Source organism: Lepidochelys kempii, chromosome 1 (genome assembly GCF_965140265.1).
Source record: "Lepidochelys kempii isolate rLepKem1 chromosome 1, rLepKem1.hap2, whole genome shotgun sequence".
Classification (NCBI taxonomy): domain Eukaryota; kingdom Metazoa; phylum Chordata; order Testudines; family Cheloniidae; genus Lepidochelys; species Lepidochelys kempii.
In genome coordinates, this window is record NC_133256.1 from 184,812,133 (window position 1) to 184,838,587 (window position 26,455).

General features: G+C 46.5%; 1 protein-coding gene and 1 pseudogene across 5 annotated transcripts in view; both read right to left on the reverse strand.

The window, feature by feature from the left end:
* Window positions 1–26,001, reverse strand: part of IGSF3 (immunoglobulin superfamily member 3) — a 162,743-nt gene extending 136,742 nt beyond the window's left edge. For 3 of the 5 annotated variants that reach the window (XM_073304603.1, XM_073304565.1, XM_073304593.1), the window contains exon 1: window positions 24,461–25,851. In XM_073304603.1, the coding sequence (XP_073160704.1) occupies window positions 24,461–24,503 (43 nt within the window). In that variant the 5' untranslated portion in view covers window positions 24,504–25,851. Of the gene's footprint in view, window positions 1–24,460; window positions 25,859–25,957 lie in introns of those variants that run through there. The other 2 variants (XM_073304583.1, XM_073304574.1) reach the window with 2 other exon arrangements.
* Window positions 10,581–12,575, reverse strand: LOC140895179 (uncharacterized; annotated as a pseudogene).
* Window positions 26,002–26,455: the final 454 nt, after the last annotated feature.

Consider the following 26,455-nt stretch of genomic DNA (forward strand, 5'->3'; position numbering starts at 1 on the left):
CACTTTCCCAATCAATTAAAAACCAAATTCAAAGGGGAAAAACCCACAACAAAACATTGATTGTTCTCTTGTCTAAATTCCCTGATCAAATCATGAACACAGAAGTTTTGATATTCAGCGGCTTGCTTAGTATAGTCTAGTCCCTACTGATTAGGAGCTAAGGGAAGGGCTATGTAGCTAGCAGGAAGAGAGGCTTTTCTATTTATCTGATTTCAATGTGCCTGAGTTATCAGACTGTAGAGGGATTCATTAATGAGAATAAAACTCTTGCTTGATGCAAGCCAGGAAGGTTCTTTTCTGTAAATATCTATGCTCCAGAGACTTTACACTGATTACAAGCCTTAGTGCTGAGTGACGCACGTTAAACTGACACAGCCATCACACCAAAAAACCCACCACACTTATTGAGGTTGACAAATCCAGGAGAGTTAGTAGTACAAGATAGGAATGGGGGGAGAGGGGCAGGAGAAGGGGTTTCACTCCCCCAGAAGGGAGACCGAGCCAAGGAGAGGACTAATAAAGGACTAAAAGAATGCACAAGGTAGATGTTCCCCCAACACTGACTTGCATCCAATGAAGTGAGCTGTAGCTCACAAAAGCTTATGCTCAAATAAATTGGTTAGTCTCTAAGGTGCCACAAGTCCTCCTTTTCTTTTTGCGGATACAGACTAACATGGCTGCTACTCTGAAACCTGACTTGCCATAGTAACTCTGTTCAACAATTGACACCAGTGACATGTAAAAAACCCCGTTATTACATCCTCACAGACACCTATACAAGGCAGGTGTGTATTATCCACATTTCATAGATGGAGAAATGGAAGCAGAATGTTTAAGCAACCTGGCCAAGGTCACATGAAGTCTGTGGCACAGCTGGGAACATAACTCTGCAGTTTGGCTGCTGCACCTACTGTTGGTAACTCTTCCAGGGAGGGGGGAAAACATGCACAAAGCAGGCTTCTCTTCCTGACGCTGCTGCCATTTTCCAGTGACAATCCATTGACAAGTTGCCAGGATGGGAGGGGTCCAGCCCAGACCCTTTCCAGACATCTGCTTTCCTTCAGCCATTGTAATGCCGTTGCACGTGGTCTGCACTGGCATCTTCATTTCGAGCCCCATGTGCAGTATGCCACCCTGGCCACCAGTCTGACTTGGCCTCTTGGTGGGAGAAGCAGCCATCTGGGAAGAAAGGAGGATGACAGCAGAGTGAACAAACCCTCTGCCTGATCCGCCAGCCACTGGATATTGTGTTGTGTCATTAGATCTGTGAATAGTGGCCCTGGGCTACACAGTTCACTTCAGTCTCTCTGGGCTGCAACCTACAACCATCTACACACTCTTTGCATGTGGCTTTTCTATACACCTGCATAGGTTTCCATACCTCTCTCTGATGATCCTGTACCTGAGCAGTCCTCTCTCCAAGAGAAAACCAGTTTGTCATGGCTCTAAACATCAGATGCTTTGAATTTTCCTTGAGAGAGGAAGGCTTCCTGGCAGCTGTTGAAGTGCCTCAATAAGAAGCTTCTATAGAAACCCTGATCTACATTGCTGGAGTGTACTGCCTTAAAGAATACAGTACGGTCTTCCCACATAGTGTTCGTGCAGTGCCCAGAGTTCCTCACCATCAAAGTGAGTGTAATAGGGAGGCTACTTTATTCTGAGATTCTTCTTGCTTCTTAGTGTGCGCATTTTGGAAAGGAGACGGTTTCTGAGATGCCAATCCCTCTGGTTGGTGTTCCCGGAGCAGTGTAGGCAGAAGTTGTCAAAGAAAATTATAGATGGTTTGCCTGGTCGCCTGGCTGGAAACCATAACAAACATTTTAGTAAAATCTGAAATGAATAAACATTGGGTAAATCTCCTAGGCATCCATGCCGGGCTCGCTCTAGGTTTTGAATTACATTTCCCTTCACAGCAGGATTTTAAAAATATATATATTTGTGCATTTTTGCAGCAGACTTCTCTGGGTTTCTGCTGGCTGTGGCGGACACTGCAGCTGGGGCCGGAGTGGAGCTGACGGCAGAGAGGGGCTGGGTGGTGCTCCCTCCCTGTCCCCTTTGGGGGCTGGCCTGGGCCCCACCGTTCCCCCCTGAATGTTCCTCCATATCCCCCAGGGGGCATGCCCCACAGTTTGGGGACCACTGCATTTGTGGGTTTTAAGTTGCCCTTTTGGCCTGAATCTGGTTAAAATGCAGTATGGCAAGGGCATCAACTGACTAAGCAGTTGTGGCCTATCGAATAACAAATATTTAGCAGAGATGTGCACTCATTCTTCCTGGCTGCTAAGCATCAGTCTTTGGTTATATGCCGTATGAGCCCAAAGCCCTCAGTGGAAGGAGTTCTTGGAGAGGGAGGATTTGACAAATAAAAGCATAGTGGGACTGGCACTCTTCTAACCTCATGTTTCAAAGGGAATCAGCTGATTGCCAGTAGGGACCAGGAGGGAATTACTTCCCTTCCCCTCTGCAACAACGTCCAACATTGCACAATTGACTGCGTATTATGTCTCTTACCTTACAATGCACCAGGTGTGGGCCATTCCTAGAAGAAACTGGCTCCCATCCCATCCAGTCCAGGAATTCCTGACTCTTTATTCCTACACATGGATAGTTCTTAAACTCAACCTCTACCAAAAGTGCAAACTGCTTAGTAATCTGCCTCTTGTGCATGCTCTGAGACGAGGGCCCAGGAAGCCTCGTCAGCATTTTCATCTCTGGTGAAAGATGGTTCTGCTTTAAATGTATCTGTCCAACAAAACTGTCCTTGAACTAAAGGAGGAAAACTAATCTCTGAACCGCAAAACTTTATATAAGCTGTTGTAGTTCTTAAAAGTAATGGGAGGTGCTTCCTCGTTCAAGGGAATGTAAGATTCCTAGACTGTTACATTTCAACAAAATAGGTAATTACAGCTGTTTCTTCTCCTCAAAGTGACATATTTACAGAGTGTGGTTGCTACAGCTTTGATGAGACCAGCTAATAGGGTTGATGGTGGTACCTTACCAAGCTCCGACCACAGTGCCAGAATACAATTTGGGGGACTGGGAAAGGCAAGATGTGAAAGCACTGTGTGTGTGCAAGAGACAACCAATACCAGTACTTTGTGACCGGTGAGCAGAACCCTTGAGTGTGCGATAAAAACCTTCCACTGCCCTTGGCCTTGACTCCGCCCCTCCAACGGATCATTCCACTTAACCCTGCATGCTTCTGCCTCCCCCATCAACCCTCCTCTTTACACACTCAGATTCCTGCAGTCTACTCTATCATGCTTACCTATGCTACGTGTGCCATGTAAAATAAGAGCCAAAAGTATGCCGTCTAGACAAACTGGGCCCAAATTTAAGTTTAGCAAAAAAAAAAAGGTTTTGCTGCAAGACTTGAGCTCAATAGGGCCCTACCAAATTCAGGGTCCATTTTGGTCAATTTCATGTCATAGATTTTTAAAAATCGTACATTTCTTGATTTCAGCTATTTAAATCTGAAATTTCATGGTGTTGTAATTGTAGGGGTCCTGACCCAAAAGAGTTATGGGGAGGTGGTTTGCAAGGTTACTGTGGGGGGGGAGGGTGTGCGGTGCTGCTACCCTTACTTCTGCGCTGCTGCTGGTGATGGCGCTGCCTTCAGAGCTGGGCAGCTGCAGAGCGGCGGCTGCTGGCCGGGAGCCCAGTTCTGAAGGCAGAGCTGCTGTCAGCAGCAGCAGAACAGAAGACTGGCCTGGTATAGTTTTGCCACCCTTACCTCTGCACTGCTGCCGTCAGAGCTGGGCCCTCAGTCAGCAGCCGCCACTCTCCAGTCGCCCAGCTCTGAAGGCAGCGGCGCAAGTAGTAAGGGCGGCCTGGTATGGTATTGCCACACTTACTTCAGCGCTGCTACCAGCAGGGCGCTGCCTTCACTGCTGGACGCCCAGCCAACAGCCGCCCTGCTCCACCCCGCAGCTCTGAAGTCAGCGTAGAGTAAGGGTGGCAATACCACAACCCCCATAAAATAACACCACGACACCCCTGCAACTCCCTTTTGGGCCAGAACCCCCAATTTGAGAAAGGCTGGTCTCCCCCTTGTAATCTGTATAGTATAGGGTAAAAGCACACAAAAGAAAGACCAATTTTCACAGTCCGTGACATGTTTTTCATGGTCGTGAATTTGATAGGGCCCTAAATATAAATACCCCTGGGGGAATTCTGTGCTACTCCAAGCTGCCGTTTAAAGTTGATCAGGATGTGCCCTTCAAGGCTCCCCCAGCAGGCAAAAAGAATCCTCACTGGAAGCCATTAGAGAAGCCTTCATAGCCTCACGTCTTCAGTGACACAAATCAATGAACTTTAAAAAGCCCACAGACACCAGCAGGACTATTCATCTTGAGTTTTTCCTCTAATGAGGTCGGGGGTTATAGCTAGGGAGGAGCAAAAAGTTTAGGACAGTCAAAAGAGGCATCTGGAAGGCAGGCAAAAGGAGTCGCCACATGAAAGGAAGGGAAGGATTCAGAAAAGAGTGGGAGTGAAAGGGGCACAGTAGTAAAGGCTAATAAGAGAAACAGGAAAGGGTTAAACAAACAAAATAGGAAGAAGCAGAGTTAGTTTACATTTTAATATGAACAAAAATTTAAACAGTACATGTCAAACCACCTCCCAATCACTCTGTTTACATTACATCCAGCCTTGCAAAAAAAGTCTACCCTCCCAACTCATGTGAGGACGAGATACTGGGGAGGAGGAGGGGAATTTTTACCATCAGTCACCAAACTAAAGGGCAGATGAGTCAATTTGAAATGATGAATTTTCATAAAATTTTGCAGGGCTAATTCCATTCCTTCCCCTTTTGTCTCCAGAGACAAAACTTGTTAGGGCAGGGACCTGTCTCCTGAGATACGTAGAACACCATGTATACTTTGGGCACTATATAAACAGAGACAATGGTTTTCTGGGCTGCCCTTGTCTCAAGGGAAGTTTTGCCTGGGCTTGTACCAGCAAGTTTGAGTCTCTTTGCTCTGCCTGGCTAGTGGCTACTCAGAGGAAGAGACCTTGAAGAAAAAGGTTCTTCTCTGCAGGAGTCAACCTATTCCCAAACACAGCATCTTTCTACAGACACTGAAGACAGGAGGGGACTTGAGGAAAGATTTTATGGGAGAGAACCTGTGAGGAATACAAGGCAAGAAGGAGAAATGTGGGGAAGGGAGGAGAACAAGAAACAGGGTGAAAGACTGAATAGATCGAAGAGCGAAAAACAAGAGGAAAACTTTAAGGTTAGAAATTTGGGGCTCAATTTTTGTGCTCTCACACTTTGAGTCAGCAAGGACTACCTAAAAAGAGAGAGGCAAGGGAGCATCCACTAAGCCTGTAGGGAAGAGTGTTAGTCTATATTCCACCTGAGCCTTGGGTGTGAAACATATGCCTCCATCAGCACACTCCCCGCCCTGCTTTTCCAAAAAAATTTCCACCCCTGCTTTTGATAGGTTGTATCTTTTTTGTGTATGTTCATGTAGCACCTCAAGTACTTGAATGGAGAAGCACATTATGCGGACAAGTTCTCTCCTTAGGGGAATCTGTTACCTTTTGCTCGGTTTCCCCCTCCCTGTTACTCCCCCCTCCTCCCCAGTTCTTCCTTCTAACCTCTAACATTGGCCCGAACTTCCTTCAGGCCCAAGAGAGCTGGATATGTTGCCATAGCTTCCAAGTGGGCTATAGTTATGAGGAAAAGGAGCATGTGAGGTCTTCTCCCCCGCCCCATGTTATTTCTGCAGTATATCCAACCCAGATGCTGAATGCCGATTGCCTACAAGTCAACCAACTACAACAGCACTAAACACCTAGATTAGCTTTTTTAACATCAGTCTATTTACATTAGAAAAGTCAGTGATGTGGGGGTACATCGACTTTTCTTAAATGCTGCTGCTGTTATACGCTCTGGATTAGCGCTGTCTCCCACAGCCCCTGGCACGAGACTGATTTGACACATTAGAACAGCTCCAGATAGGCCAATGATGCAGAGAAGGATGAGATGAATCATAATGTCTCCACCTGAGCTACAGATTAAAGAGCCACACTACTGTATATGAGCTATTCCCCTCTAGGTATAGGGAGGTGGGAAGGACAGGGCTACACTATATATACAGAGAAGCCCCTTTGCATTGAATTAGTCTGGGGTGTGTAACACTAGGGAGCAGGAAGTAAGATCAATTTCACAGCTGGAATTAGAAAACAAAAAAATCAGAGTACAAGAGCCTCCCCCACCTTCACACCACCTCTAGCCCACACCCCATCCACAAACTCTCTAACCCTTTAAAGAGTGTATTTTACAGTAAAAGGCAAAATATCAACCCTGACAATAATACAAATATTTCACACTTACACGGCACCTCTCATTCAAGAATCCCATAGCACCCTTAATCATTAAGTCTATAAGGCACTATCCCTATTTTAAGGAAATGGAAACAAGTGAAGTGACTTGCCTAAAGTCAAGCAGAGCAAAAAGAGTATAATCCAGGAGTGCTCTCTCTCTCACACACACACACACACCCCTCTAGATCCTGGACAGCCTTTCAGGCCACAGGTTACACTAGGGTTGCCAACCTTTCCAGGACAGTTCTGGAGTCTCCAGAAATTAAAGATTAATTTTTTAAATTAAAGATGTCATGTGATGAAACCTGCAGGAATGCGTCCAACCAAAATTGGCAACCCTAGGTTACACACGTTAGCGGTTCTCAGACATTGTCCGCAGACCGCTGGCAGCCAATGGGCGAGCTGGCAGGTTGCATGGTGCTAGCTGCTCCTTGTTTCCAGCTGCTTCTACAGGTCTCCAAGCTGCGAAGAGCTTTGGCATCCGTAAAAGGTGACAAGGAGCCAGTATCCACCACGGATTGATGCTACACAGGAGAAAAGGAGACAAATCTCCAGAGGAACAGTTGGCTAACCAGGAAGTGAAAAAGAAGCAGATAGCAGAGAAGTGTAAAGGGTAGAAGAGTGAGAAACAGGAACATTAAGGGCAGGAGAGGGAGATGAAGTAATGAGAAGGCAGAAAAAGAATACACTATTTCTTCTGAAAGAAAAACACTTACCATATCAAAGAGAGCTAAATATACTCAGATACCTCCCTAATATTTTTCCTGATAAGCAATTACCATAGTTACTGTAAGAATGGTGCATAATTGTAAATGGAATCATAACTAGGAGGGGAGATGCCCCATGGATTTATAGGGATGGGGGTAGGGAGAAGATGGCAAGGAAACAGATGTGGTCCATGAGATATTTTATTAAAATGCAGTCCCCAATGGAAGCGTGGGAGAAAAACTAAAGCACACATGCAGCTAGGCCCTTCAGTGAGAGCCACACACAGAAGTGTTAACTGCTTAGTTCTCAGAAGGGCCTGAAAAATGCAGTCGGCCGCTCACCCAGGGCAAGCGCCATCAGCTTCTGCAGTACCTATGCTTTTACTTATTCTTCTTAAAGCAAAGTCTCTAACCCTTGTGCAAAATAAGAGCCTTCCAAACTTGAGCAATACATAACTGATGCAGGGATGTCTGCCTGAGCCTGCACTGACAGCTCCAGTGCCACCGCCTCCACCATTAGGGAAAGGACGGAACGTGGTTGTCCCCATCGTTGAAGAGGCAGAGGAAGACTGGCAGCTGCTGCTGCTGCTAAGAGTAGGGTGTTGCAGATGGCTGCCACTCCCACCCCTTGAGCAGGGGGGTCAAGAAGAAGGTACCTGAGGAAGGCTCTTCATATATGGGGTTTGTCCTCCCCACCCTACAATGACACTCCCCCATTACCCCAGCAGAGGACTCTATGCATCTGAGGGGGCAGGGTGTTGGGGTGGGGTGAAGATTCTTGTCTCCGGTTGTCAGGCTGGCTGGGGACTCCTGCTGCTCCCTGTTTTGGGCCAAGCCAGGGTCCCACATTAGGAGGTGGCCCAACTTCAGCCTCCCTGCAACTCCAGCAGAGGATCTTGCTTATTGGGGGACCAGTGTAGATTGACTTGTTGAGGGGATGCAGTCCAGACATTAATTTATTGGGGGCCTAGCACTGGTTGAGTGCCTGGGTAGCACGTGTTTGCTGGAAGACAGCACAAAGTACTTACCCGTTTTCTGCAGGCTGAATTTTATTGGGACCAAGCTAGGGGGTACCAAACCTGTAAGGCCTTGTCTACACTACAAAATTAGGTCAAATTCATAGAAGTCTGTTTTGTAGAAAGCGTTTTCATACAGATGATTGTGCGTGTGTGTCGGCGGAGTGCGTCCACAGTACCGAGGCAACCGTTGACTTCCTGAGCGTTACACTGTGGATAGCTATCCCACAGTTCCCGCAGTCTCCACCGCCCATTTGAATTCTGGGTAGAAATCCCAATGCCTGATGGGACTAAAACATTGTTGCGGGTGGTTCTGGGTACATATTGTTAGGCCCCCCTTCCCTCCCTCCCTCCCTGCGTGAAAGCAACGGCAGACAATCATTTCGCACCTTTTTTCCTGGGTTACCCATGCAGACGCTATACCACGACAAGCATGGAGCCTGCTCAGCTAACCGTCACCGTACGTCCCCTAGGTGCTGGCAGACATGGTACTGCATTGCTACACAGCAGCAGCTTATTGCCTTTTGGCAGCAGACAGTGCAGTATGATGGGTAGCCGTCGTCGACTTAGTCCAGGGTGCTCTTTTAACTGACCTCGATGACATCAGGGGCGCCTGGGCAAACATGGGAGTGACTCAGCCAGGTCATTTCCCTTTTAAGTTCCATCTCATGGCAATTCAGTCCTACCGGCAGTCCTAGTGCACTGTCTTTTAATGAGCAGCCAGGAGAAGATGATGGCCAGCAGTCATACTGCACCGTCTTCTGCCGAGCACCCAGGAGATGACGATGGCTAGCGGTCATACTGCACAGTCTGCTGCCAGCAAGATGTATAATGATAGATGAAGTGGATCAAAACAAGAAATAGACCAGATTTGGTTTGTATTCATTTTCTCTTCCCTTCCTCCGTGAAATCAACAGCCTGCTAAACCCAGTTTTGAGTTCTATCCTTGAGGGGGCCATTCTGTTTCTCGCAAAGCCACCCCCTTTGTTGATTTTAATTCCCTGTAAGCCATGTTGTTGGTCGCCCCTCCCTCCGTCACAGCAACAGCAAACAATCGTTTCACACCCTTTTCCCTGGATTGCCTGAGCAGGAGCAGACGCCATAGCACAGCAAGCATGGAGCCCGTTCAGATCACTGCAGCAGTTATGACCACTGTAAACACCTCACGCATTATCATGCAGTTTATGCAGAACCAGCACCGGAAAAACCAGGCGAGGAGGTGATGGAAGTGAGCTAATGAGGACATGAACACACTTTTCTCTAAAACCACATTCCCCCACAATTTGGAGATAATGGTGTTAATGGGGCAGGCTCATGCCATGGAACGTCGATTCTGGGCCCCAGAAACAAGCACAGACTGGTGGGACCGCATAGTGTTGCAGGTCTGGGATGATTTCCAGTGGCTCCGAAACTTTCACATGCCTAAGGGCACTTTCACGGAACTTTGTGACTTGCTTTCCCCTGCCCTGAAGCACAAGTATACCAAGATGAGAGCAGCCCTCACAGTTCACAAGAGAGTGGCAATAGCCCTGCGGAAGCTTGCAACGCCAGACAGCTATCGGTCAGTCGGTAATCAATTTGGAGTGGGCAAATCTACAGCGGGGGTTGCTGTGATGCAAATAGCCAATGCAATCATTGAGCTGCTGCTATCAAAGATAGTGACTCTGGGAAACGTGCAGGTCATAGTGAATGACTTTGCTGCAATGGGATTCCCTAACTGTGGTGGGGCTATAGATGGAACGCATATCCCTATCTCGGGACCGGACCACCAGGGCAGCCAGTACATAAACCGCAAGGGGTACTTTTCAATAGTGCTGCAAGCACTGGTCGATCACAAGGGACGTTTCACCAACATCAATGTGGGATGTCCAGGAAAGGTTCATGACGCTCACGTCTTCAGGAATTCTGGTCTATTTCAACGGCTGCAGGAAGGGATTTACTTCCCAGAGTAGAAAATAACTGTTGGGGATATTAAAATGCCTATAGTTATCCTTGGGGACCCAGCCTACCCCTTAATGCCATGGCTCATGAAGCCGTACACAGGCTGCCTGGACAGTAGTCAGGAGCTGTTCAACCATAGGCTGAGCAAGTGCAGAATGGTGGTAGAGTGTGCATTTGGACACTTAAAGGGTCACTGGCGCAGTTTACTGACTTGCTCAGACCTCAGCGAAACCAATATTCCCATTGTTATTGCTGCTTGCTCCACAATCTCTGTGAGATAAGGGGGAGACGTTTATGGCGGGGTGGTAGGTTGATGTAAATTGCATGGCCGCTGAATACACGCAGCCAGATACCAGGGCAGTTAGAAGAGCACAGCAGGAAGCGCTGCTCATCAGAGAAGCTTTGAAAACCAGTTTCATGACTGGCCAGGGTACTGTGGGACACTTCTGTTCGTTTCTCCTTGATGAAAACCCGCCCCCTTGGTTGTCTCTAAATTCCCTGTAAGCCACCTGCCCACCCCTCTTCAATCACAGCTTGCTTGCAAAGGAAATAAAGTCACTATCATTTAAAAAACATGTATTCTTTATTAATTGATTATAAAAATAGGGAGATAACTCACAAGGTAGCCTGGGTGGGGTGTGGGAGGAGGGTAGGCGGGAAGGAAAAGACCACTTTAAAACTTCTTGAATGACAGCCTTCTGTTGCTTGGGCTGTCCACTGGGGTGGAGTGGTTGGGTGCCCGGAGCCTCCCCCCCGCGTTCTTGGGCATCTGCGTGAGGAGGCTATGAAACTTGGGGAGGAGGGAGGGAGGTTAAGCAGGGGCTGCAGAGGGACTCTGTGATCCTGCTGCCGTTCATGAACCTCCACCAGACACCGGAGCATATCCATTTGATCCTGCAGTAGCCCCAGCATTGCCTCATGCCTCCTTTGATCTTCCTGTCACCACCTCTCCTCATGTTCATCAGCCACTGTCCTGTACTCTGCTATTGTGTCCCTCCATACAGCTCTGTCAGTGCCGGACGACTGCATGAGCTCAGAGAACATGTCATCACACGTGCGGTTTTTTCGCCACCTTATCTGAGATAACCTTTGGGATGGAGGAGGGAGGCTTGAAACATTTGCAGCTGCTGGAAGAAGAAAAAAAGGGAGTGAAGTATTTAAAAAGATACATTTTACAGAACAATGGCTATACTCTTTCACGGTGAACAACACTATTCACATTACATAGCACATGTGATTTTGGTAAAAGGTTGCATTTTGCATCTTATATTGAGTGGCAGGCGGCCATGGTAAGCCATAGTCTTTCGGCTTCTGCAACCTTCATAACAGCAGCGCCCTCCTTTCCCATACCAAGCAAAGCCCATTGAGCTGGCCATTTAGTGCTGCGGTTTTCCTGTTAATGTGCAGCAGCAGAAACCAAACTAACCTCCTCCCCCCCATCCAATTCTCTAGGATGATCGCTTTTCCCCTCCCCGCACCGCCTGGCTGGTATCAGGGAAGATCCCTGTTAGCCAAACGCGAACAGCTCAGCGCCAATGCCTCTGCCCACCGCGTGGCTAACTGCGGGGAGGATTTCTTTTCAGCCACAGGCAAACAGCCCAGTAGGAACGGCCACCTCTGAATGTCCCCTTAATCAAATTCCCCTATTTCAACCAGGTTACCATGAACGATATCACTCTCCTGAGGATAACACGGAGAGATAAAGAACAGATGTTGCTTGAATGCCAGCAAACACTGGGACCATACGCTGCCAGGCTTTGTCATGCAATGATACCAGATTAGTTGCTACTAGCATGGCATGGTAAAGTGTCCTACCATGGAGGACAAAATAAAGCTGCTCTCCCCAGAAACCTTCTGCAAATGCTTTTAGAGAACCTCCAGGAGAGCTTCATGGAGATGTCACTGGAGGATTTCCACTCCATCCCCAGACATGTTAACAGACTTTTCCAGTAGCTGTACTGGCCACGAATGCATCCCAAGTCCTCAGGGCTGCTTAATCATTAAAAAAATGTTTGCTTTTATAACATGTATTATATTTAAAAAGGTGCACTCACCAGAGGTCCCTTCTCCGGCTTCTTGGGGGTTGCGAGGGTATTTCAGTTAGGATGATAAAAAGATCCTGGCTGTCAGGGAGAACAGTGTGCTGTGTGCTCTCCCCAAGCTCGTTGTTCTCGTCCTCCTCATCCTCATCTTCCCCATCTGCAAAATCCTCAGCCATGACGGAGAGTACCCCATCATCAGAGTCCACGGACAGGGGTGGGGTAGTGGTGGCGGCCCCCCCTAGAATTGCACGCAGCTCAGCATAGAAGCAGCATGTCTGGGACTCTGTCCCGGAGCATCCGTTTTATTCTTTGATTTTCTGGTACTCTTGTCTGAGCGCCTTAAGTTTCACTCAGCACTGTGTTGCGTCCCTGCTGTAGCCTCTGTCCCTCATGGCCTCTAAGATTTTTTGAAATGTTTTGGCATTTTGTCTTTTGGAACGTAGTTCTGATAGCACGGATTCCTCTCCCCATACAGCGATCAGATCCAGTACCTCCCGTTCGGTCCATGCTGGAGCTCTTTTTTGATTCTGGGACGGCATGGTGACCTGTGCTGATGAGCTCACCTGGCCAAGCAGGAAATGAGATTCAAGTTCCTGGGGCTTTTCCTGTACACCTGGCCAGTGCATCTAAGTTCAGAGTGCTGTCCAGAGCGGTCACAATGGTGCATTGTGGGATAGCTCCCAGAGGCCAATACCTTTGAATTGCGTCCACACTAACCCTAATTCGAAACAGCAATGTCGATTTCAGCGCTAATCCCCTCGTTGGGGAGGAGTACAGAAATCGGTTTTAAGAGCCCTTTATGTCGAAAAAATGACTTCGTTGTTTGGACGGGTGCAGGGTTAATTCGGATTTAATGCTGCTAAATCCGACAAACTCATAGCGTAGACAAGGCCTAAGAGACTAGGCCTGGATGTCGGGACTGGAAGAAAAGGGACATTTTTCGTTTGGCATATAGGCCTACTCGTTGGGCTAACAGGTACTAGGTAACTTTTCCAAGCCCTTTTCCTCAGTTAACATTAGTGCCTGGTTCAAGCAGTATGGTTTTCCAAAGCAGGACTTTTCCTGCAACGGAACAAGCTATCAACTTTTGCAGACTGAAGCGTACCAGCCTTTATCCACGGTCTAGCTTTACCTTCTCTAGGGCCTCGAACGTTGGAGGGATGGGGAAGAGTCAGACCACTTTCCTCCCCAATCTGCTGCTGCATAGAAAGATCAAGACTTGTCCCAAGAACAAGCTGTTCTCACAACATACTACTGTTGTGTCAGATCAGTACCCTTCCTTGCAAATGGGACAGATCCTTCCTCCATCCAGGGTTAGTGTCTCACCTCCAAATTTAAAAGGGATCTCTTGGTTCCCCTTTCTCGGAGCTTAATTTCCAGAAAGCCTAGAAATGGACCAGTCTTGTCTAGAAGCACTGAGAAAGGGGGATACCATGGAAGTGTCATTTTTACTTTTGCACACACACACGGGCAGGGAAGGATCATGATAGTCCCTTCTAACCTTAAAAAGTCTATGAGAGTATCAGATTTTAAGTGAAAAATACAGTAAGTTCAACACTTGTGTCACCAACATGTTAACTGAACCCCGCAGTGGAGAGATGACTGCACAGCACTATCTCAAACCAGCTCAGTCTCCCTGACAGCCTGCTTTTCAAGTGGCACTAGGAGATTGTGGGGGGGTAGGGGGGGAGGAACACCTCTTACGTCATTAGAATGAAACCTGCCACACACAATGGCTCCAATCTTGTTCCACATATCTGTCCTGTGAGTCTCTTTGCAACATATGTGCTGCCTTTAGTGATAAAGAGTTCACTTCTCTACCCTGACTGGAGTCTATTCTGCCCTGCATTTCAGAAGTTTCAGCTCATTTCTGATGGCAGAATCTCTATTGCTGGTGATATGAGAGACTGAAAGAGCACGGTGGGATTTTTCAAACCCCAAACAGAATTGATAGCTCACTAGTTAGTGGGGGAGGAGAGTAAATCTCTTGGCTGGAGTACATTGCTCTGGAATGATTGAAAGAATAGATATGAATTCCTACAATCCTTTTCTCTCACACCCAGAGTCTATTTCATGACCTTAAACACAAGCCTTTATCAACAGACCCATGTCTTTTAACAAGTCAACACCTAGCTGCTGAAAATTCTTGAGACCTCACCTTTTACCCTCCCACCACTCTTCCCCCTTTTTGTTTAACCACCCAGCTTCTTTTATTTAGCATTCTATAACCTATTCAAATCACCTCAGCAAGACTCCCCTACGCCCTCGGCTGGCCCTCCCCTCCCCCGACAGTGGTGCACCTGGAAACATCACAGAAACACCAGCCATAGATTAGAATTGAAAAAACAGGACCGTACAGACAATGGGTTCCAAAGGGGGGATTCCAAAAAACAGAACAGCCTCTGTTAAGTGACTGAAGCTAAGATTTATGAACACTAATCAGTTCTTAAGTCATTTCATTGCCTCTAGGCAGAGAAGAGGAATCACAGCAACATTTCCAATGTGCCACAGTACCAAGGCACAATGTGTTAACTCATGCTGTGAAAGGACTTTTGTCATTTGGCTGAAACAGTATTTTCAATTTCTTTTGGATTATTGCAGAAGTTATATTTGCATAACTAGAAAGGCAAAAATTCCTTTTTTGGCATTGTGGCGTTCCAGTCAAACCTTCTAATGACAAAAACTTGCTCACATCCATCATTCTGAAACATGGTCTCTGTATATGGATGGAAATGGAGTGCTTGGTAAGGTTAGCGAAAGGACAGAGATAGAGATCATACAGAGAGACAAGGTGGGTGAGGTAATACCTTTTATTGGACCAACTTCTGTTAGAGAGAGACACAAGCTTTCAAGCTACACAGAGCTCTTCTTCAAGTTTGGGAAAGGTACTGAGAGTGTCAAAGCTAAATACAAGATAGAACAGATAGCACATATTTTAATTGATAGGACCCGGTAACACACCCATAATCATAGGACTAAAAAGGGGGTTAGTGGGGTACAGTGTTGTAATAAACCATAAATCCAGTGTCTTTATTAAGACCATGATTTTTAGTATCTAGCAAAGTTATGAATTTAAAGCTCCCAGGCTCCTCTTTTCAAAGTGTTGTGCAGGTTTTCTTTAAGGATAAGGACTGATAGGTCAGATACAGAGTGATTGCTTCGTGAGAAGTGCCCACCCACAGGTGATAGAGGGTTTTTGTCTTTTATCATTTTCCTGTGTGAGCTCATTCGAGAGTGCAGCAATTGTCTGGGTTTCACCCACATAGTTGTTGTTGGGGCATGTTGTGCAATGGATGAGGTACAACACATGTTGTGAAGGGCATGTGTAGTACCCATGATCTTGAGAGGTGTGTTGTAGGGTGTGTTAATCACTGTAGCAGTGGGAATGTGTGTTCAGATTCTGCATCTGTTGTTCTAGCAGGGTCTGGTGCCCCTTTGAGTTGGTGTGTCCTGGTCTGTGGGGAGCTTGTTTCTGATGATGAAGAGCACTGGAAAGGTTGTGGGGTTATTTGAAGGCTAGAAGAAGGGGTTCAGGAAAGATTTTTAAGGATGGGTCCCCATCAAGTATGGGTTGTAGCAGTTTGATGATACAGGTTCCACTGTGGGGTAGTAGGTGACAACTAGGGGTGTGCAGTTGTGGGGGCGGTATTTTTGTTTTGAAGCATGTTCTCTCGGGGTATTTGGGTGATCCGTTCCATGATGCGATCTACTTTCCTGACGGGGTGGCCTTGTTTGTGAAGGCAGTTTGAATGCGTTACAGTATATAACCTGGACTTTCTCCTTGGAGCATTTTCTGTGGTATGAGTGCCAGGCTGCAGATAGCAGATTTCTTGGTGTGTTGGGGGTGGTTACTGGATTTATGCAGGTAGGTGGGTGATTCATGGGTTTTTTGTATATAGTTGTCTATAGGGTTCCATTGCTGAAGCTAATTGTGGTGTCCAGGAAGTTGATGCTAGTGCGAGAAGCATTCCAGAGGGAGTTTAATGGACGGCGGTGGTTGTTGAAATTGTGGTGAAAAATCTATGGAAGAGTTTAGGTTGCTTGTCCAGAGAGTGAAAATATCACCAATATATCTCAGGTACACCACTGGTTTTGGGTGCAATTTGTTCAGAAATTCTTCAAGGTGGCTCATGAAGACATTGACATATTGAGGAGGCATGCTAGTACCCATGGCTATTCCCATGGTTTGGGCAAAGTGTTTGTTGTTGAATGTAAAACTGTTATGGGTGAGGATGAAACGGACGAGTTTCGCCAAGTGTTTAGCGTGGATATCTCAGAGTTGTCCATTTTCTTATAGATATTTGAAGCAGGCAGCTATGCTTCCATTATGAGGCATGTTGGTATATAGGGAAGGGATATTCATGGTGGCAAGGCTGGTGTTCTGAGGAAAGTTGTTAATGTTGTAGGGTTTGTGGAGGAAGTCGGTTGTGTCCTTGAGGAAGTTGGCCCTTTGTGTGGTGAGTGGTATCTCTCTACCACTGCTAGGACAGCTACACAGTCACTGATCACCAGATAGTGACCAAACCAGCAGACAAGAAGGGCCCCACTGTAGTCCTCAACTGTGATGACTACGTTAATGAGGCCAACCGACAACTTTCCACCACCACCTACTAAGAAGAACTCAAAAAACACCCCATATCACAATTAACCCAGGAATTTAAGGATATCATCAAAAAGAAAAGGAGTACTTGTGGCACCTTAGAGACTAACCAATTTATCTGAGCATAAGCTTTCGTGAGCTACAGCTCACTTCATCGGATGCATACTGTGGAAAATACAGAAGATGTTTGTTTTTATACACACAAATCATGAAAAAATGGGTGTTTATCACTACAAAAGGTTTTCTCTCCCCCCACCCCACTCTCCTGCTGGTAATAGCTTATGCAAAGTGATCACTCTCCTTACAATGTCTATGATAATCAAGGTGGGCCATTTCCAGCACAAATCCAGGGTTTAACAAGAACTTCTGAGGAAGGGGTGGAGGAGGGGGGTGTTAGGAAAACAAGGGGAAATAGGCTTGAATAGAGACTGGGAGTGGCTAAGTCATTATGCAAGGTAACCTAAGTTAATTGTATCCAATTTGCAAATGAATTCCAATTCAGTAGTTTCTCGCTGGAGTCTGGATTTGAAGTTTTTCTGTTGTAATATCGCAACTTTCATGTCTGTAATCGCGTGACCAGAGAGATTGAAGTGTTCTCCGACTGGTTTATGAATGTTATAATTCTTGACATCTGATTTGTGTGCATTTATTCTTTTACGTAGAGACTGTCCAGTTTGACCAATGTACATGGCAGAGGGGCATTGCTGGCACATGATAGCATATATAACATTGGTGAATGTGCAGGTGAACGAGCCTCTGATAGTGTGGCTGATGTTATTAGGCCCTGTGATGGTGTCCCCTGAATAGATATGTGGGCACAGTTGGCAACGGGCTTTGTTGCAAGGATAGGTTCCTGGGTTAGTGGTTCTGTTGTGTGGTTGCTGGTGAGTATTCGCTTCAGGTTGGGGGGCTGCCTGTAGACAAGGAGTGGCCTGTCTCCCAAGATTTGTGAGAGTGTTGGGTCATCCTTCAGAATAGGTTGTAGATCCTTGATAATGCGTTGGAGGGGTTTTAGTTGGGGGCTGAAGGTGACGGCTAGTGGCGTTCTGTTATTTTCTTTGTTAGGCCTGTCCTGTAGTAGGTGACTTCTGGGAACTCTTCTGGCTCTATCAATCTGTTTCTTCACTTCTGCAGGTGGGTATTGTAGTTGTAAGAATGCTTGATAGAGATCTTGTAGGTGTTTGTCTCTGTCTGAGGGGTTGGAGCAAATGCGGTTGTATCGCAGAGCTTGGTTGTAGACAATGGTTCGTATGGTGTGGTCAGGGTGAAAGCTGGAGGCATGTAGGTAGGAACAGCGGTCAGTAGGTTTCTGGTATAAGGTGATTTTATGTGACCATCGTTTATTAGCACTGTAGTGTCCAGGAAATGGATCTCTTGTGTGGACTGGACCAGGCTGAGGTTAATGGTGGGATGGAAATTGTTGAAATCATGGTGGAATTCCTCAAGGGCTTCTTTTCCATGGGTCCAGATGATGATGATGTCATCAATCTAGCGCAAGTAGAGTAGGGGCATTAGGGGACGAGAGCTGAGGAAGCGTTGTTCTAAGTCAGCCATAAAAACGTTGGCACACTGTGGGGCCATAGCAGTGCCGCTGATTTGAAGGTATACATTGTCCCCAAATGTAAAATAGTTATGGGTAAGGACAAAGTCACAAAGTTCAGCCACCAGGTTAGCCGTGACATTATCAGGGATAGTGTTCCTGATGGCTTGTAGTCCATCTTTGTGTGGAATGTTGGTGTAGAGGGCTTCTACATCCATAGTGGCCAAGATGGTGTTATCAGGAAGATCACCGATGGACTGTAGTTTCCTCTGGAAGTCAGTGGTGTCTCGAAGGTAGCTGGGAGTGCTGATAGCATAGGGCCTGAGGAGGGAGTCTACATAGCCAGACAATCCTCCTGTCAGGGTGCCAATGCCTGAGACGATGGGGCGCCCAGGGTTTCCAGGTTTATGGATCTTGGGTAGTAGATAGAATATCCCAGGTCGGGGTTCCAGTGGTGTGTATGTGTGGATTTGATCTTGTGCTTTTTCAAGGAGTTTCTTGAGCAAATGCTGTAGTTTCTTTTGGTAACTCTCAGTGGAATCAGAGGGTAATGGCTTGTAGAAAGTGGTGTTGGAGAGCTGCCGAGCGGCCTCTTGTTCATATTCTGACCTATTCATGATGACAACAGCACCTCCTTTATCAGCCTTTTTGATTATGATGTCAGAGTTGTTTCTGAGGCTGTGGATGGCATTGTGTTCTGCACGGCTAAGGTTGTGGGACAAGTGATGCTGCTTTTCCACAATTTCAGGATATCATCAAATTCTTCCCCTAACAACTGCAAGAGAAACTCTACAAACTCATCCCCCATGACCTCACCCCAGAGACCTTCACATCTTCCCAAGATATACAAAGGAACCCAGGAAGACCCATCACATCTGGCCAGGCCACTCTTACTGAAGGAATACTGGGACTCAGAAACCATCCTCAAACCATTCACCGCAGCTGCAAAATTAATTTTAGATTCTATGCATCAAATGCCTAACATCTCCAAACATTTAACCAGAGACTTATCCCTCAAGAGTATTGTATAGAGAAAGAGAGAGAGAATGCCAATGTCAAAACAAACGTGACAGGTTTGTGTTAACAAAGGCATATTCAGCATTTTAAAAGCCAGAGACAGTCGTTTGTATTGCAATTCATTCCAGACAATGACTCCAGGGCCTAAATGCCCTTGATGCAAACAGGCAAGTCAATCACATCAAAACAGTTGTGTCTGGAAAGCTTTCCCCTTCCTCCCAAACAGCTTTCTGGAACAAGAAGTTATTGAGAAGGAGTTTGCAGATTAGAAATTACTTATCAGGCTAGCGTCACTCATTCAGATTATAGCATGGTTCGTGACATATCAGTGCGTCCAAGAGAGTTACACTTCATTAGCTTATTACTAGCTTTTGTCATCTTTTTCCAGGACAACTATTTATACAGATTCTGTGATTTATTTTGTGCAGCCAGGAGAGGAGGGCCAGGAAAATTCTCTCTCTCTCTCCCCCCTACCCCCCATCACCCAACCACCTCCTTTCTAAACAGTTTCCTAGCTCCAAACATTCAGTAACTTTCCAGACATGGAATGGATTCTCTCCCTCCCAAAATACACAAACGCTATATTCCCCACACATCCCTTGCATTATTATTTATTCATCCTTGCAATTTATATAATACATCTGTCAAAAGTGTTCTAGGTACATGTACAATTTACAATAAAAAGCAATTTAATAAAGAAAGCTAACTTGACACAATGTCAATTAGGTTTCAGAGTAGCAGCCGTGTTAGTCTGTATTCGCAAAAAGAAAAGGAGTACTTGTGGCACCTTAGAGACTAACCAATTTATTTGAGCATGAGCTCAAATAAATTGGTTAGTCTCTAAGGTGCCACAAGTACTCCTTTTCTTAATGTCAATTAGATGTCCAACCTCCAAAAACCAAAGCCCTCTGCATTAAAAGCTTAAGCAAATAAGTAGGATGTGCAACATGCTCTGAAGTTCAACAAATTTCACAAAGATCAAGGGAGAGGGAGATTAGATTTCAGAGTTGAGGTCCTTTTACCCAAAACGCATGAAAGAGACTGTCAGTTCAGGTACCACAACTGCCAGTGAGGTACCACAACAACACAGTGAGAGAGGCAGCTTCCAAGAGAAATAAGCACTCAGATCATAAAAAGCACTATAAATACAAGGACTTCATCTGCCCTTGGAAACAAACTGGCAGCCAGTGCTGTTTACAGGGCACTAGTGTAATACACTCACTGAGGGCAGGTCTACACTTAAATCGCTGCAGCTGTGCCACTGTAGCGCTTCACTGAAGACAGGACTACGCTGACAGGAGAGCTTCTGTTGGAACAGTTAATTCCACCTCCATGAGAGGTGGTAGCTATGTTAAAAGGGAGAAGCCCTTCCATCGACACAGAGCTGTCTACACTGGGGGTTAGGTTGGCATACCTACGTCCTTCAGGGTGTGGATTTTTCACACCTCCGAGCGACACAGTTATACCAATGTAAGTTTGTAGAGTAGACCTGGCCTCTGAAAAGTTCCAAGTAGGTAGCCACAGCCTTTATTAGCTGAACCCTAAGCAGTATAGCCCCATGCAGAGTGCACTGCAGTAATCCAGTCTGGACGTGGCAGAGGAACAGGAGACTGTGGCAAAAGCAATATCTAAGAGCAGTCACAGTTTTGTGGCCACTCTCAAATGCAAAGAGCAAGCTCATAGACTCATCTGCTTCTGGAGGTCTAGTTAGCAACAGTGGCTGTCAAAATTCTTAGACTGCAAGTTTTGATAACAAGAAGTGGACAAACACCACCTCTGCTATTTTCTCTGTTTGCTTTCGCTAACCAAAGAGCGCCCACCTATGTCCTGGGTCTAGATTTATTTTCAGCCACCTAGCTCTCCTCCAAGACCCACTCTCAGCCAAACAATCCCAGCTAGCCAGCTCAGTTGAAACGGAAGAGTGGAGTGTCAGGAGCATACTGATGCTATGGAAACCCAACAGTCTAAAGGAGTGACAGGAAAGAAGCCTGCCTCTATAGGAGAGGGGTCTTTGGGGCAGATGAGCAACCATCCAATAGTATCCTGGGAGTCCTCTTGGCATTATCACTGTTTTTTATATTGCAGCATGCTATTTACAAAGATCTGAAGTTTCAGGACCTTTCAGTGGCTCCACTCCCCTCTAAGAATAAAAGAGCACCCATTATTATGTATGAATGAAGAGAGAGGGAAGATGTGTGTGTATATAATATCCCGACAAGCATCTAGATATGTACATATAATGTTTAGAGCTCTTTGTGCTCACTCACAGATGGCATTCTTGATACTGTAGAAAGTCAAATGTAAGTAGGAAAAAAAACCTATTCATAGACCAGTCACCAATGAGATGGAGTTTTGCATTCTGTAGAAGCCTATTGTATTATGTTTCCTATATACTACATTATAGACATAAATAGTATCAGAGTTTGCATCCCTGGAAGAAGCACGTAAATCTCATAACTACATACAAGATTAGTACTGCCTGGCAGAGGTATTAATAATCTTAAAATGGGGATTATTTACAGTACTTGCCCTGGTCCCCCATTTTATACTCAATGCGATGAAGTGCCACATGCCTAAAGCCTTGAAAACTGAAATACTGCAGTAAAAGAAAAAAGCAGCAACTGTCTCAGAGTGTGACACCCACATGCCAGCTGTGGGTTTTCAATCCCTTGTTCTGCAGAGTTATTCTGAATTTGTTAATATAAAATAGTAAATCAAGTACAAGCTAGTTAAGTTGTCTTCAGCTTTTATCATCGCCTTTCTTTTTACATTCTAATGGGTTTATAAATAGTAGAGCAATATGAACTACACTCCTTTTCAAGTGCACCTATCACCATAGCATCAGCACTATATATTATAGCACGAAAACCAAAAAATAAAATAATAATAATAATAAAAAAAAAATCACCCTGAATCCTTATTTGGAAAGCCAGTCAGAAGATTTATGTTATAAAACAAGATAAGCTTTTGACCCCCACCCTATCCTTCTCCTTAGTAAAGCAAATTAAGTCTCTAGCTTTCAGAAACACTGCCCTAAAGAATTTTTGAGTAGCCTCTGGCTTTCAGACAGAGCAGAAGGCTTCAAGGCACTGTCAGATCAGGTGTTATTAAAAAACACCAGTTCAGCAAATATCATGCAAACAGTTTAAAGAAGCCCAAAACCTAAACTCTTGTGATGCACACCAAAATGGGACTAGCCAATTCCCCCGTTAAACTGTATGTTGTTCGTTTTTTTTTTTAAAAAGGAGCATCTTACACATATGCTTCTACTTGCACACATAAAGATACCAAAATGCTTTACAAAACTAGAGATGCACATAGGATTCTGATGCATACAATTAAAAAGTAGCCCTTCTGAGATAGAAGGCAGCAGCTGTTTGATACCTTGGCAGCTTTTCCACACAACACTGATAGAAAATTAAGAACATTGGATGCAGTTTTAATTGGAGAAGTATAAAACATAATTCAGGTTAACAGAAAGTAATTACCAAGATGGAATTTGACCAGGGCACTGGAGAGAACACCTAAACTCTTATATATGAGAAGAGTTGTCAAGATCTGTGTTTTATATCTGATCTGAAGGACCACTCCTCTAGCAACACAATGCCCCCTACTGCTATCCTGGGGTATCAGTTTAGTATCAACTTTGAAGGAAGAATAGACAAGCACCCACTCACTCCTTATTAGGAAAAGGTTATCCAGAATAATATTGTTCTTAATCCAAGAGGATTTAGTATTCAAGCACGTAAAGTTAACTCAAGCAGTTTCAATTCATCCATATTGACGATCAGAATACAATAGATTCAGTTTGTAAATTATACAGCAAAGTAATCCAGGCAACCTTGGTTTCTAAGTGTTTTTCCAGGGAGTGGGGAGGAGAAACAATCATTTTTTTCGAAGTTTGAACCCTAGCCAAAACCAGTACAAAGGTTCACCTCTCTCTCTTCCGGCAAAGGAAAGATAGCATGAGAAACATGAAATCGGAGATGTGGAAGCACGGCTGTGCAAGTCAAGCACAAGTGTTGTTTCCAAGCTATCCTGCATTTGCTTTGCCAGTTCTTACGACTAGACACAAAAGATGCTGCCAGCTCTGCTTCTTTTACTCCAACAGTTTAGAAATTAACAGAAAATCCTCACTTCCATAAGAGCAAAGGAAGCTTTCACCATTACTAAATATCTCCCTTTACACATAAACATCAGGTTGTGTTTTTCAGGTGTGGAAACAGTCTGTGTTATCACAAAGATATCAATTTACTCAAAAATGCATTTTGCTAACACTAAGCTAGACATATGGGCCATCACAACTCGTATTCAGCCATTCTTGAAATTGTAAAGGGGTCTTACATTGCTACAGCATCTCTCTTCCAGAAAGATCCCAAAACACTTTACAAGACTACGTACATTCACCCACTGAGCTGAGACAGACACTTGTGGGATGGGACACAACAGCTATTCAACTGCACACAGCACTTCTACAAGACACTTTAAGGCAAGAATTGAAGAATATTATACCCAATTGGAATGGTAGGGGGAATTCAGGGAGACAGAGTATACTTACACAAGTTGAAGTTTAGCCAGGAAGCCACCTCCACTCTCGTAAAAATAGAGATTGCATTAAATTAATAAGAACCATAGATTAGGAGGACTTTGGTTTTATGTTTTTTACATCCAGCAACACAGCCAAGGCATGCCTTCTGTACTTACTAGGAGAGAGAAGCACAACCTTATTTATTCACCAAAACTTAAGTTTTCGTGGAGGTATCCCAGTCCAGTATTAACCAGGCTCAAAGGAGCTTGTGAAATCTGACAAGCAAAGTTCAGAGCCAGAAATGGTACAGCTGCAGGCACAACAGAAAAGGACCGTTCATTGTTCCCTTCTCATGCACAGTTTACAAGTTCTGAATGGATCCCAGTACATAGGCATCAGGGAACACTTTTCTGTTCTGCATTTGTACAGCGCCTAGCCTAATGGGGTCCTCACCTTTGACAAGGATTCCTAGTGGTAATACTGTACAAGTAAATAATATAAAGAATTTGCTCAATGCTGAAAGGGCCTTAGATATTTTTCTCCCTTCAATTCCAGCAATAGCCATTGCTACTGCATTTCTTTTGGAAGAGCACAGGGTACTATCTGCCACTTGGAATCTCTCAGGAAACTGAATGGGTGTGATACAGTCCTATTCCATATAAAATGCACTGCTAAAAAGAGAAATGAATGGTGGGTCAAACTTTTAACAGATTATTGATATAGACAGGCAGTTACTTACCTAGCAGTAGAAGAGATGTCAGCTCTTGCAGAAGGCACCTCATCTTTGTAAGAGAGTGAAGATGAAGGGGCAGCTCTTGTTCTCTTCCTCCCTCACCTATTCTTTTATCTTCAGCTATCAGACAGACACCAATTGGCTTGTATTTCCAGAAAAATATTTTGTTGGGAGTGAAAGTACAAAGTAGAGGGGAAGAAGGGAAAAATAAGTGAGGGAAAGGCTTCGTGGGCAGCCTGAAAACGTCCTCAAATGATGAATAATCTTCCCAAATTGATGCTACTGCCTTTCCAGATCCTGACACGCTCTGTGTCTCAGTGTTCACTTTGATTTTTTCCAGGTCCAGTTTCAACAGTGGCTGTGTATCCTTTCCTTTTAGATTAGTGCTCCAGGGAAGAGGAGGGAAAAGAGTAAGAGGAATCCTTTCATCTGCTCCGTCTGGTAATGCTAGATCCTCCTCCCAGCGAAAATGTGCCTCCCAGAACAGTTCCCAAGAGTCAGTTACCGGCCCCGCAGCTGAAGAGATAATGGGAGTTCAAAACCCCTGGCGCCCAAGCTTGGCTGCTACATGACAAGAGCGCGTCAGAGTCGGTGTCTTTGCTTCTCCAGCGGTTTCCTTCCTTGGGAAGGGATGAGCGTGAGCTGTGTCCCGATCTCCTCCACCCGCCAGCGGGGCTGGGCTCGGCTCTGCCTAACAGTGCGCGGCTTCTGGCGGTGCAACCGGGGCCGGGATCCTACCCTCCGCCGCTGCTCCCGCTCCGCCTGGGCTCGGCTCCTAGCTCAGCTCATCTCCCGGGAGCGGGCAGCTCCTTCCAGCTCCCCCTGCGAGCGAAGTTAGCAAGGCGTGAGAGGCGGCCTTCCGCGCCCCCCAGCCCAGCGGCGGTCGGACGCGGAGGGCAGCGCTGCGGGGAACCGAGCCCCGGGGCTGGGCAGCCGCGAGCCCAGCCCGCTATTGTCTCACCTTCGCGGCTGTTCGGGTCTCCGGCGGGGCTCATGCACCGGGAGACGGGGCGCTCCGAGGGGCGCCCCCTGGCTAAGGGGCGGGGTGGGGGAGAGCAGCAGCAGCAGGCAGCCTCTGCCGGCTCCGCTGCCCCGGAGCGGGCTGCGGCAACGGGCGAGCCGGGCGGCCCGTCTCCCCGCGGAGGAGGGTCCGGGCGAGCGCTCCCCGTGCCCTGGCAGAGCCCGCAGCCGGGCACCGCCACACACACTCACGGCGCCTCCAGGTGTCCGGGCTCCCTCCGCACGTCGGTCCCAGGAGCCCCCCGGCCCGCCCACGCTGGTCCCCGCGGGCGCTGCTCCGCCCCCGGGAGAGGTGGGGCCGCCGGGTCACCTACCTGCCCTGCAGCCGGCACCGCCTGGCTTCCCTTCTCCGCTCGCAAAGCCCGGGGGAGGCGGGCGCTTCCTCTGCGCCGGGAAACTCCTCCCTCCGCTCCACCCTCTGCCCCCTGGGCCTCCCGCTCCCCTCAGCCCTGCCCCGCCTAGTCCCTCCCCTCGCTTCCTCACCTCTCGCACCGGCAACCCGGCCGCCAGGGGCCACGCCTGGTCTCGGCCGGCTCTCCGGGAAGCAGGCGGGGCTGGGCTTCCTCCCCCCTCCAGTAGGGAGGGAGGAAAGGGGGGTGCAAAGGGGTTGAGATAAGCTGGACGCACCCGCATCTGCTTTTTGAACCGGGAGCCGGGCTCATATTACAGCCGGGCTGAGATACTCTGGTTCGTGCTCCTAAGGCTCTGGATCAGTGGTTCTCAAACTTCTGTAGGCGTGACCCCTTTCACATAAAAAGAACAGGAGGACTTGTGGCACCTTAGCGACTAACACATTTATTTGAGCATCAGCTTTCGTGAGCTACAGCTCCTCACTTCATCGGATCTGTAGCTCACAGAAGCTCATGCTCAAATAAATGTGTTAGTCTCTAAGGTGCCACAAGTCCTCCTGTTCTTTTTGCGAATACAGACTAACACGGCTGCTACTCTGAACCTTTTCACATAGCAAGCCTCTGCGTGTGA